This window comes from Moschus berezovskii, chromosome 8 (genome assembly GCF_049115385.1).
Source record: "Moschus berezovskii isolate FMDL1 chromosome 8, NW_MosBer_1.0, whole genome shotgun sequence".
Classification (NCBI taxonomy): Eukaryota; Metazoa; Chordata; class Mammalia; order Artiodactyla; family Moschidae; genus Moschus; species Moschus berezovskii.
In genome coordinates, this window is record NC_142467.1 from 66,109,295 (window position 1) to 66,121,892 (window position 12,598).

At 56.3% G+C, this 12,598-nt stretch overlaps 1 protein-coding gene across 9 annotated transcripts in view; it reads right to left on the bottom strand.

Annotated features, from left to right (window-relative positions):
* The window catches only part of JADE2 (jade family PHD finger 2), a 50,354-nt gene that overhangs the window by 14,559 nt on the left and 23,197 nt on the right, over positions 1-12,598 (bottom strand). For 8 of the 9 annotated variants that reach the window (XM_055429112.2, XM_055429109.2, XM_055429110.2 and 5 more), the window contains 5 exons: positions 8,336-8,496; positions 7,463-7,674; positions 6,069-6,236; positions 4,762-4,878; positions 2,752-3,216 (listed from right to left, as the gene is read on the bottom strand). In XM_055429112.2, the coding sequence (XP_055285087.1) occupies positions 2,752-3,216; positions 4,762-4,878; positions 6,069-6,236; positions 7,463-7,674; positions 8,336-8,496 (1,123 nt within the window). The remainder of the gene's footprint in view (positions 1-2,751; positions 3,217-4,761; positions 4,879-6,068; positions 6,237-7,462; positions 7,675-8,335; positions 8,497-12,598) is intronic. The other variant, XM_088838654.1, reaches the window with a different exon arrangement.

Here is a 12,598-nt window from a genome sequence, read left to right on the forward strand (position 1 = left end):
TTTCCCGTGATTCAAGGTCAGCTAGTCTCTTATTCCCACTTCACAGACGAGGAAACTGAAACTCGGAGAAGGGGAGAGTGAAACTCAGAAGGCACAGAGCCGGGCAGCGCCGCAGCTGGATGCACACCCAGGCTACCCACAGCCTCAGTCTCAACTCCTCCCCCGAGTCCCCGATGGATCCAGCCCAAGCTGGCCTGGTGCCCAGTGACAGGCGGCATACTCTGGACTGCTGGCACGGGGCCATGGTCAGAGACGGAGCCTGCTGGACAGGCCACCGACAGTCACGTGTCTTTGCAAAAGCCTCCCCCATGGCATAGTTCTTGGCCTGCTTCACTCACTCAAGTCACCAACACGTAGCCGTGAAAGGTTCCGAGGCTGGATCGGAGTGGGGGTCAACGGAGCACATGGCTGCCTCACTTCCTCTCCTCAGCCTCCCGGGGCTGTGTACTCAGCGGCTGCCCTTCAGCCTGGCTTAGAGGCTGCTAGAGAAGCACGGGCCCTCCCGAGCCATCAGAAAAGCTGAACAGACTGCAAGGCTGGCCCTGCCTCCTCCTCCTGGGGGCAGAGTGGACTGACTCACACCTGACCTGGGAGGGCTCTGTGCCCCAACCAGAGAGGTCTGTGAGGTGGGGATCCCACAGCTGCCTCGGCATCCTAGCCAGTGACACCCTCAGCCCCTGGCCTCACGTGCACCAGCTGACAATGGGCTCAAGAGGCTGGGGGACTGAGGAGGGAGTACTTTTGCCCAGGAAGAGTACAGAGCAGAGAATAAGCCAACAACTCTCTGACAAGCCCCACCCCTCTTCAGGTTCAAATTCAGCTCAACTCTAGAAAACACATGTTCCTCCAAGGCTCTCTAAACCTCTGAGCCCCACTACTCATCAGGGATGGCACCACAAATGTCTCAGCTCCTCCTCCAGGATGATGGTTCAGTAGGTGAGCCCATCCCCTGACCTCCCCACGCAGTCCAGCCAGGGTCAGACATGGGCTGAGCAGCAGAGATCAGGGAGGTCAGACATGATGTGTCGTTTGCAAACAGGAGGGCTAAAGGCAGGGTATGTGTACTGCAGACCCTGGGGGTGGAGACCCTGGGGCTGGCCTGAGGACAAATATGGAAGCAGCTTTGTTCTCAGAAGGATCTGTCTCTGGGGGCCCTGCCACACGGGACAGGAGGCTGGGCTGCCCAGGAACTGGTGACTGCAATGTAGGTGGCTGAGCTGTTTGTCCCGGTTGATACTGTGGACAGGTGATGATCTCCCTGCCCTCTACCTTCTGGTTGCAGGCTGGCTTCCAGGCAGGAAGCTTCCTCCCTCCCAGGCCAAAAGGGCCATTCCGTTTGAGCAGGCCTCAGGACAGATGCGTATGGGGGTGAAGGAAGGTAGAGAAATGGGGTCCAGTTTCAGAGCCTCCACCTCACTGCCCCTTCCCCCAATATTCAGCAGATGCTGAGTAGCTCTGACCATTTTACAGCCTTGCCAACTGAGACACACCTGAGCAAAGAAGCTGCCTTAAGTCACACAAAGCCCCCAGAATGCTTCTACCCCTACTGCTTCCTGGTGTGGCCTGGGAGATGGTAGGCGTGTGTGTGTGTGTTTGTGTGTCCATGGAGGACACCCTGACATGACCCCTCATGCTCCAGAACCCTAGAAATCAATCTCCCAGAGAGGAGAGGAGAGGCCAGAACAGTACCTGGGGTTCGGAGGACTTGATCAGGGACCTGAAACACCTTGCTTTATGCTCAGGTTGCCTCCAACTTGGGGGTGGGACTCTATCTGGAGGGGCTTTAGCTGGAGGAGTTGGGGAGGGGTGTCAAAAAAGCCAAGGCTGACGGCACACAACACAGAAGGCAGGACCCTCTCACCTGTTCTCTGGGAGGAGGAGGAGGGATTTGAGGCTTTGAGGGGGGTCTCTGTGCTCTAGGAAAGCAACTCTCACTGGCCCCGGATCTCCACAGCCCGGCCTAAAACCATGAAGTCTGCACACCTGCCTTGTCTCACTCGGCCCCCAAAGCTGTATGCCTGGCAGGCAAGATCGCCTGCCATCCGGTGCACAGCGGAGGGGTTCTGGCCAACCCACTCACTCCATCTGGGCTCCATGACGCCACCTCCAAGGTGAGTGTTTGGAATCTGCAGCCACAGCAGGACTGTCCCTGGTTAAAATCCTTCTGCAACTTCCAGAAACACCGTGGTCCACCCACCCAGCCCCACACTTCACTCCATGCAGGCTGGTGCTAGTTTCTAGCCCAGCCTCACGCCCTGGGCCTCTGCTCACATGGCACCCTCAGTCCAGCACCCCAGAAGCTGCACTCACAGCTGTCTTCCCTGCTTGGGCAGCACATGCTGATTATAATGATTTAACTCTCTTGTGATGCCCCTTGCCTCCCCGGCCTGACTCTAAGCAAAGCTTTTGTGTTGGGACCAGGCCAGGACCACAGAGACAGCTAGGGGTCAGATACCTAGGTCCTCCCCCGGCTCTGGAGTCTCCCAGCCTCACAGTTGTGGCAGGACCCTCACCCTTGATCAGACCTGCCAAAGGGTTGGGACAAGAGGGACTTAAGAGAGCCCAGAGCCAGATCCTCCCCTGTTCTGCAAACTCTCAGTTACCCCAACCTGTCCAAGATCCAGAGGCCCTCAGCGCCTTGGCCAGAGTGCACAGTTTGAAAGCTGGTGAGCCACAGCTGCCCCGGGGCAGAAAGGCCTGCTGGGACACCCAGCAGGCAGGCGGGTGGGGGGGAGCGGCAGGGGGACTCACTCTCTCCAGGTCCTGCCGCAGGTGCGTGAAGAGCTTCAGACGGCGGTAGAGGACGTCCTGCTCCTGCTGGGCCAGGTTGTCCACCTCGTCCGTCTTGGGCGTCAGCAGCGGCTGGTTGGAGTTGGCTTTCCTCTTCAGCTTCCAGTACTGGTAGATGAAGTCGACCAGTGCCTCGGCCAGGTCCAGGCGCTCGGCCACCTCGGCTGGCTCTACCAGCTCATAGAAGTCTTCCTCCAGCTGTTGCAGCCGCTGCTTGCGAAGGGTCACCTTTTCCAGGTCCTCGCTAGCTGGGCTGGGCTCCACAGGCTCGGACGGAGCTTCACCCCGTGGGCCCCCATCACTGTGCTCCTGGCAGAACGACTTGAACTTGACCTCATCGTTGTCTGCTAAGATAGTCCTCATTTCCAGGCTGTGGTCAAAGGCGCATGTGACGTGGAATGCCGTGACGCAGGAAGGCTTGGAACACTGGAGGGAGACGAGGGGCAGCATGAGGCATGAAGGCAGCCCCGGTGGGAGGGAAGAAGGATGCGGGGAATCCCTCAGGGTGACACTGGGAAGGCAGCATGCTGGTGAGACCCTGAACAAAAAGACTGCTAACATCCTGCGGGGTGTCGGGGAAAGCCATGGAAGAGGGCAGGGGAGCTCTGGGGGAGCTGAAAAGGAAATGGGGTACAGCATCATAAGCCCTAGGGAAATGAACAGTTAGGTGACTGACAGCCTCTCTGGGCATGGGCTGCATTTCTGTGTGGACAAATGACTTTGGAATCTGAGACGTCAAGAGAGAGAGGCTGTTGATGGGTCCCTGCCTCCTCCACTCCTGCAGCGCTATCTAAGATGGGGAGTTGTGCCCCTCCTTTGTCCTCTGGGAAGCAGGGCTGGAGTTGGGCCCCTTCCTTCCTCTCTTGTCCAGGCAAGTATGGCCAACTCACGGCCTTAGCTGCCTGGGATGATGGCTGTGGGCAGCTGACGAGTGTTTCAGCGACAACCCACCAAAATATTAGTGGGGCCCTTTATGCCGCACTCACAAGCCACTCTGAGAATCTTACAAACAGTAGAGGCACGTCCAGTACTTGCAGGGACCACTGTTCCTGGAGACATGAGAGAAAGGAAGGCTGACCCTTCCACCTCCCAGCCTGCAGACCAGGAGCATCAGCATCACACAAGAACCTGCTGCTGCTGCTGCTAAGTCGCTTCAGTCGTGTCCGACTCTGTGCGACCCCACAGATGGCAGCCCACCAGGCTCCCCCGCCCCTGGGATTCTCCAAGCAAGAACTCTGGAGTGGGTTGCCATTTCCTTCTCCAATGCATGGAAGTGAAATCGCTCAGTCGTGTCCGACTCTTAGGGACCCCATGGACTGTAGCCCACCAGGCTCCTCCATCCATGGGATTTTCCAGGCAAGAGTACTGGAGTGGGGTGCCATTGCCTTCTCCCTAAGAACCTGCTAGAAATAGGCAAATTCTCAGCCCCACCTCCGATCTACAGATGCAGAACCTTTGGGGGGTAGGAACAGCAGTCTGTGTTTTAACAAGTCCTCTGGGTCATACTGAGGCACCCTAGAAGTTGGGAGCGGTCACTGTTAACAAACTAGCACAGTCGTGCCCTGTGTAGGGAGAGCCAGTCAGCTTAGCTGAAAGTAAAGTTTAATTCCTATTCTTCTCACATGTCCAGCTGACGCTGGAAGTAAGGTCAACATCTTTATGAAGCCCAAAGACACTTGCTGTTGAGAAAGCCAGAGTCCTTGGTGCTATAATGGGGTGGTGAGCCTGGCTCCCCAGGCCGTTACCCCATGCCCAGTGATACTATGGAGGGAGGAAGGTCCAGCAGATGGGGAGCTGGCTGTGGTCTCCATCGCTGGCCCAACACTGGCTATGTCTGCAGCACTGTGTGGGGCAGGCGGAGGGTGGTGGCAGTCGCCTCTGTACAGGGTGTCCCGGACCTGCCACCTGACGTAGCTGCAGCAGGCTCCTGAGTGGGTTCCCAGGCAGCAGCGCGGTGGAGGGGCCGTGTACCTGGATGCAGGTGCCCGTGCACTCCTTGCAGAGGCTGCAGGACAGAGCCCAGCGGCTGGCTGGGATATGCGAGATCTTGGTGATGGGCTCCATCTTCTCAGGGCACCCAATGCTGACCTGGGCAGGACACAGGGAGCTGCGTCAGGCCTCTCCTCCTTGGCCGGCCTCCAGGGATTACCCAAAGAGAAGACTGTCTGCTGAAACCAGGCGGTGGGCAGACAGGGCAGTGGGAGAGTTCCAAGTCCTATCTCATGTCCCAAGTGGACCACTGAGCAAGCGCTAGTGTGTGCTCTCTGGTGGGTAGGCTTAAACAGTGACTGGGAGAGCATACATCAGTGTGTGTAGCTGACTGAGTACATGAGTGCCCTCCCAGGGGGACAGGCCTATAACCACTCCCATCTCCTGGGCACAGCCCACCCCTCAGCCCCAGAGGCAGAGCCCATGCCTGAGGACAGGAAAAGGATCCCTGTCCAGAGATCCTGAACCAAAGAGCCCCACAGGTAGGTCCTGATTTCTTTTCTGTGTCTCTGCTGTGCCTCGCCCAGGGTATACTCAGAGGTTGTCCCAGCCTTCAGAATGCTGCTGACATAACCACTAAGATCACAGAAACCTGCGAGGTGGGACCCAACAAGGACTTTCAGACTGCAAGCCCAGGAAAGGGAGGGGCCACCTGCTGACCGGGCCACCTGGCTTGCTTCCGGGCACAGGCAGCATTGGAGTGGGGCCTCATTCTGGCTCTGGGCACACAGCAGGGGAAGGGCTGAAATATCAGCGTATGTCAGCATTTCACACATCAAATAAGATGGGAGCCCAAGGCCTCTGCTAACTCACTGTGGGCCCAGCCCGTCACCCATGGCCCCTCCCCTCCATCCCAGCCACAGTCCTACTACCCAGTTTTAACCAAGCTGCCCATCTGATTTCCTTTTGGGTCATCTGGCTCACTTTTAAACAAGTGCTTGACTTTGCTTGGGACCACTGTCTAGACCTGGGTAAACCTATAACCTGCTCTCCCCTAGAATCAGCTGCCTGACTTCTGTCCAGCTTGCACACCTACCACCTGGATCCCCCAGTGGCTCAAAATCCCATTTTCCCATGTAAACTGCCACCAAGTTCTGCCTAAGTCCAAGAGTAAAGTTCCCTGAGGGCTGCTGCCCGAGTTCTTCCCAGGCTGGACATCTGAGATCTGCCATTTCATGTAGCCCATCACCTTCTTTTCCCAGTGCTCTGCCATCTGGGTTCTGAGTTCTGTTCAGACCCACTCCCCCATGGCTGGGCCCCAGGGCCACCCCACCCCCACCTCTGCCCACCTCAGGAATCCACAGGGCGCAGCTGACGTGCACCCACTTGGTCCCACTTCTAGTGGGCTTCAAGGCTCCTCCTCGCTTCGGGCAGAGCAGGCACTTCGGCTGGACACCCAGAGCACATGTCCGGCACAGCCAGCTGCCCGTGGGCACCTTGAGGATCCCATAGCACGCCTGGGGAGAGAGCAGGGAGGACACAGGTCAGAGGCAATGGCCAAGGTGCGTCTGCAATGTGCATTCAGCTGCAAACAGTCCTAGCCCCAGCCCATACTGGGAGCTACAGAGTAACACTGCTACTCAGCCCCACCAAAGACCTCCTGAGGGACTGTAATGCAAGGGCTCCAAGGAAGCTCTGTGCAGGCACTGTGCACTGAAATGTCACCGTTTCAGTCCTCTGTGAAAGGGCTCAGCTCTGCCCTCTGCTGAGAGGATAGTCATTTCAGCAGAGGTTCCTAATCTGGGATGGATTTCAGGGGCATCCATGAACTCCCTTAAACAAATGTGGGTATGTATGCTGCCCTCGGACAAGGCCCAGAGCTTTTGTCTTTTTTCACAGGGATCTGTGGTCAGGGATCCTTCTGGTCATGCCTAGGGACTATGGACCTAACAGCTGCTGGGTGTAAGGGATGTGAACAGGGTGAATGGGGAAAGTGGTTTACCACCTACCCACCTGCCACCCAGGAGAAGCCCCGCTGAACTCCCCGGGCACTATTCCAGCAAAAGTTTGTGAGGGAAGGCCTGAAAGCCAGGGCTAGAGTGGGTCCACTGAGTTCTAATCAGGTCTTCTACATCTTCCATGAACTAGGCCCAAGGATGCCCCAGACCTACAGCCTTGGGGCTCAAGATCAACAGGGGAGCCTAGTCAGGCCACACCTGGCTCATAATACTAATAATGTTAACAAATATGAACAGCCCTTACTGTACGGTTCTAACCAAATGACTCAGAGGAAGGAACTTAATCCTCACAACGACTTACTTTTATTTATACTTGAGGAAACGGCAGCTCAGAGAGGTCAAGAAACTGACCCCAAATCACACAGCTTGCAAAGGGCAGAGCCATGATTTGAAACCAGGTGGCCTGGCTCCAGGCTGTGCTCTCCGTCACTACACTGTGCTGCCTCGTTGTAAGCTGAGGAGCAGAGGAGGATGGGGTAGGACGGTCCGTGGGCAGTCTGAGGGAGGCTGGCGGCAAAGGACAGGAAGACCATCCAATAGGCATTACTCAATTCTGGCTGAGGGGGCTAAACCCTGGCACCATGGGCACTCACACCCTTCCCTTCTCCCCACTTGCCCTCCTTAGGGGCCTGTGCCCACAGCCCTGCTACACCCCCACAGCCAGGGTGAGCGGTCAGGCAGGGGCCTGCCAGCATCACACAGCAGTGGCTGTGGGGGCTGCCCACCTGGTGCACGCAGACATTGCACTTGTCGCAGAAGACCATCTCGTTGCCATCTTCGCCCTCGGGAGAGCGGCACACATCACAGACGACATCCTCATCGTACTCGATGCCCAGCCCCTCCTGCGTCTCGATGGCCCGCGCCATGTTCTGGTGGCACAGAGTCTCCAGCTCCTCCAGCACACGCTCGAGCGTAAGTTCGTCCAGCTCTGGCTTCTCTGTGAGGATAGCAGGGCAGGGGGTCAGCAGCCCAGCCTCTCGGGGCAGGTGTACAGGAGCGTTTCCACCTGCACACTGTGTTCACTGTCTCCAGCCCCAGTTCCATCGTCTGAAAACCGACTGGGTTGGACCATGCAAAGGCCCTGGAGACCTCGCATGGTGTTGTGACTTCAGACCCTGCTTGTGACCACACACACACACTCGTGTACACACAGATGCTATGGGGGTGTCTATCTCTGGGGTGCAGCCGCCACCATGGAGAACCCACTGCCTGAGCTGTGTGTATGCGGGGCACCTGAGAAGGTGGCTGAATCCAGCAGAGCTGGCCTTTCCTGGGACATGGCGGGCCTTCAGCCAGAAGGCCCATACCAGCTGACCCCAGCCCCATGTGTCACACTAGACTTCTAAGTAATCACTCACTCTTCATGTAACAGTCAGACTTACTAATATAATACTCCCCCAAACCCTGTAAATGACATGCTATTACTGCCTCCATCTGACAACTACAGAAATTGAATCACAGTACTCATTAACATAGCAGGGACTTTCCCCCAGGCCTGTGCAGTGGCCACTGCCATTCTGAGAGCGAGGATGCTGGGGTTTAGAAGAAAATCCTGTGCGGCCTGCCCCCGTCCCACTCTCACCTGGCAAGTCACCTACCCATCTCCTTGAGCTCCGAGTTGATGAGTTCCAGCCAGTAGGCATCAATCTCGTCCAAGTCATAGCGGCTGCCCCCTGGCCAATCAGGCTGGGAGCCTTCACCAAGTTCAGAGCCACTAGGGGACACCTGGGTAGGGGGGCCTTCCAACGGCGGAAGAATCCTAGGAATTCAAGAGAAGATATGAGGGGAGGGTGCCCTCAGCCTGCTATTCTTGCTGGATCTGAGGGTCACCTCCAGGAAAGTGAGGTGTGAGACTTTGATGCCAAGCAGGGCCTGACTCCTTCCAGTCCCTCCTCCCACCTGCCCACCCTGCAGAGGCTGTAGGAGGCCATTCCCTTTGCCGTCCTGGGCTATGCCCAATGCCGGTCACTTTAGCACAAGTTAGAGCATGGATAGGGCCAGCTGGCCCCCAGCTCCTTCCGCATACCCTTTTAAAGCTGGGGAAAGGCCCCCAGAAGCCCCAGCCCCTCCTCCACCAGTAGCCTCAGGGGACCCGAGGCCAGGGCTCCTCTGGGGTGAAGAGGACACACCTGCTATAGTCCCAGGGTCACACTTCAGGTCAGCCCTCTCTCAGGCCATGGCTCTGCCTCGGAGGCAGCTTGCAAGGGTCCTGGCTACAGGGCGAGGTCTTCAAGCCCAGCTCCACCACTTAATATGTGACTTTGGGTAAGCCACTTAGCTCCTCTGCACCCCAGAAAATGAACCAATGATAACAGCACCTAGCTTCCAGTTGGCATGAGGATTAAATGGATGAACACGAGTGGAGCTCTTAGAACTGTGCGTGGCATGTAGTAAGCACTATATTCGTGTGAGTGTGTATTTTAAGACCTCTGGATATCACTTTGCTCCTTCTGAAATGGAATATGAGGGTTTTCTGCCTTGGGAGGGCACGGCTTCCTCTCTCGGCTCCGCTGTGTGCTGCCCCTCAGTTCCTAATGCCAGTTCAGAATGCCAGCTCTTCCCACCCCCTACCAGTTGCCATGGTTATTGCTGTGGAGCCTGGCCTCCATCTGGCCAGCCCTGCCAGGGCTGAGAGGCCCCTTACTTGCCCGAGAGGCCTCCTGGGGTCGAAGGCAGGGCTGTCAGGGGCTGTGACTCAGCGCAGACTGGGGAGGGGAAGGCAGGGCCAGGGGCGCACAGAGACATGGCACAGCTATGGGGAGGGCTCTGGGGCTTCAGGAAGAGCCCCGGGTGTCGACAAGGGGGGTAGGTAGGATGAAGGGCGGGGGGCACAGAATGGCCTCCAGGCAGGAGGGAGGCCCAGAGGAGACTGCGGGAGGCAAGGATACAAGGGAGGGGGCTTAGAGTCACCTTCGGCCACACAGGATGCCCAGATTAAGGAAGATCCTAGACAACAGCAATGATGTGATGCCCACCCCCAACCCCAGACCATTTCAACTAGAAGCAATAGGATTTGCTTTGCAGGACTCTGAGTCCTACAAAGTTCTGCCTTTCCTTGGGAGGCTCTTATTTAAATTAACACATTTTTTCAAAAACACTGTAATTTTGCCACGACCCTGCTCTGTTTGTGTCCCTAGCATATGCTCAGCTGAGGTTTCGGATAGCCCGAGAGCCCACCACCTAATGGCGTAACTACCCACACTGTGTGCTCAGGATATACCTGGCCAGACCTCTTGGGGCCAAGATCACATTCCTTTCTCTGGGAAGCTGGGGTTAAAGGGCTATCAACAGAAAAGGCATTTCCTGTGCTTCCTGGGGTGCTCATCTTCACCTGTCTGGCCTCTTCTGGCTCCGACTATGGAGGAAGCTCTCCTGTCAAGGGTGGTTTGATGTCACCCTCAGTCAAGGCCTCAATCTTGTCTGCAGCCAGTAGAACCAAGGTCAGAGGGGAAGAGATGGGTGGCTGGGCTGGGATCTGGGGGCAGGGACGGGGTGGCATGGGAGGCTCTCACTCCAGAGGACCAAATAGAAGACAGAGGCTGGTTTTGCCCTGGGCTGTGTCTTTCGGCCACCCCGAAGAACAGTGCAGGCCCTCCTTCAGTTCATGATCTGACAGTGAGGGGTTCTCATTATCAGAGACGTTTAGGACCATGAGGCTGGTAGACCTGCTCAAGGGCCAGGCAGGACTGGGCAAGAAGAGCGGGATGGAGGGGCCAGGGAGGCGGTGGGGGAGGGCAGAGTCAGCACACCAGGGCGACTGGGGCACAAGACTCTCCGGGCCACACAGAGGCAGCCCAGGGCCTGTTCCTGTGGCCTGTGACTTCCTGGCCCAGCCCACAAGGCCCTGGCGGTCATGCAGGGAATTCCCCAGAATTTCCCAACTTCCTCCTCTATAAAATGGGGACAGCAGTGTGCCTTTTAGAGGGCTGATATGATAATTAGATGAGAAGTTGAACTTAAGGCTCAGCACAGCAAGTTCTCAGGAACAGAGCTCCTGTAACAGTTCTGACCACGGCGTCTGCTGTGCTGGCTTCCAGGTGAGAGCTATGCAGGAAAAGGTGGCCCGGCAGGTGGAGGTGCCAGGCTGCAAGGAGACAGGGAAAGATGGGGCCCAGAGATATCTCCATGGGAACATCCCTCCCCTTCCAGTCTTATCCTCTCCAAAGAGCAGGGATAGGCCAGGAGTGCCTGGCTCTTGTCAGCCTAGACCTGTGTTTATGTGGGGAATGTACCTAGTAGGGCCAGAGCTGTGTGAACACATGCTTCCGTCGTGATGTCAACAGATAAGACATCGACTGAAGCCAAGTTACTTGTGTGGCAGCATCTGCAATTAACTACCCAGGCCAGCAGATGTTTCCGGAACCACCTGACATTGACATCAAGGACAAAGGACAAACCGCTGGGCCAAGCCTAATCAGGACTCATCCTTCTCCGCCCAGCGGGTGGCCTACCCCTCTGCCTTGTTACCCTGGGCCCTTGGCATGTGAATTCTCAACTGATCCTCACCACTACACTATCAGGCATATACTGTTATTAGATCCATTTTATGGAGAAGGAAACAGGCTTAAAGAGGGCAGGTACAGGTCCTTGGTCTGTAGAGCAGATGGGGTGAAGCTGGCTGGGAGCTTGACTCTCGTTTTTGGCCCTGGGCAGAGGACATGTAGAATAGAGTCTTTCTCCAAACTCCACATATACTCTCATCCAGAGAGGCCTGGAGCTTCCCTGATTCTCAGAGGGCCAAAGATAAGAGTCCTTGCGATCCCAGGATGATAAGCACTGCCCAATACCCAATCCTCACTGGGCACCAAGTGGGGCTGAGTGTGTGCTTCACCTCTGTAATTCCAAGCCCAGCACAGGCCTGGCACCAGGCAGGCACTGGGTGTCTGTGAGCCCATCATAGGTGTGGCTGCCAGGGAAGCATCAGTGCCAATGTCAAGAGAGGTGACAGCTGAAATCTTTGCCCTAGGCCCTGGCAAAATGGACCTAAGCGAGAGCCCTGGGGCTGCCAAGGCTGGGAATGGACTGTCAATTAACACAAATCTGCCCAGCCCAGTCAGGCTGGTGTGTGGGGGGAGGGGAGACCAGGATAGCAGGCCCCTATGGCCCAAGACATGACTTGGAGGGTTTCCCAGGGTGCAGGAAGAAGCACTTGGCTGAATTCTGTCACTGGAAGCATGGCCCATGGCCACGAGGCCATCTCCTGACAAGAGCACAGGAGTCTCTCTGCCCTACAAGACCACAAGGCTCCCGAGCCCAGAGAGAACTCAGCCCTGATCCAATCCTGATCCTAAGAGGCAACGGGCCCTCCTCAGAATCTGATCATAGCAACTGTTTTGTGGACATCTGGTGTGTGCCAGGCACTGCATTTCTTGCTCACAAGAACACCTCAAAAAGATTTCAAGAAGCCAACAGCATGGTTTGTCCCTATCTTAAGGACTAGTTAGAGGTCTGGAGATATCCCCGAGAAGATCTTCTTGCGGGACCCAATTTGGAACGACATCAAGCTAATCCACAGCCAGTTTTCACTGAGTGTTGTCCAGGGCCTTCCACACATTTCTCTACATCATTTCAACCACTGCATAGGGCAGGTGTTATCATCCCCATTTTATAGACGTGGAAACTGATGCCCAGGGAGATTACACTTCCTGCCCAAGGTCCCACTGAATTTGAGAGGCAATTTGAACCCAGGCTGTCTGGCTCCAGAGCTGAGCCCAAGCTCAAAGCCTTGGCCTCAGAGGTAAAACTGCAGTATTTCTGGAACACTGCAATGTTTCTTTAAGAACAAAAGAAACTAAGAATAGAGACAGACTAGAAAGGAATCGCTTGACTGGTCCTAGCCTCCCCTTCCTATGGCCCCCGGC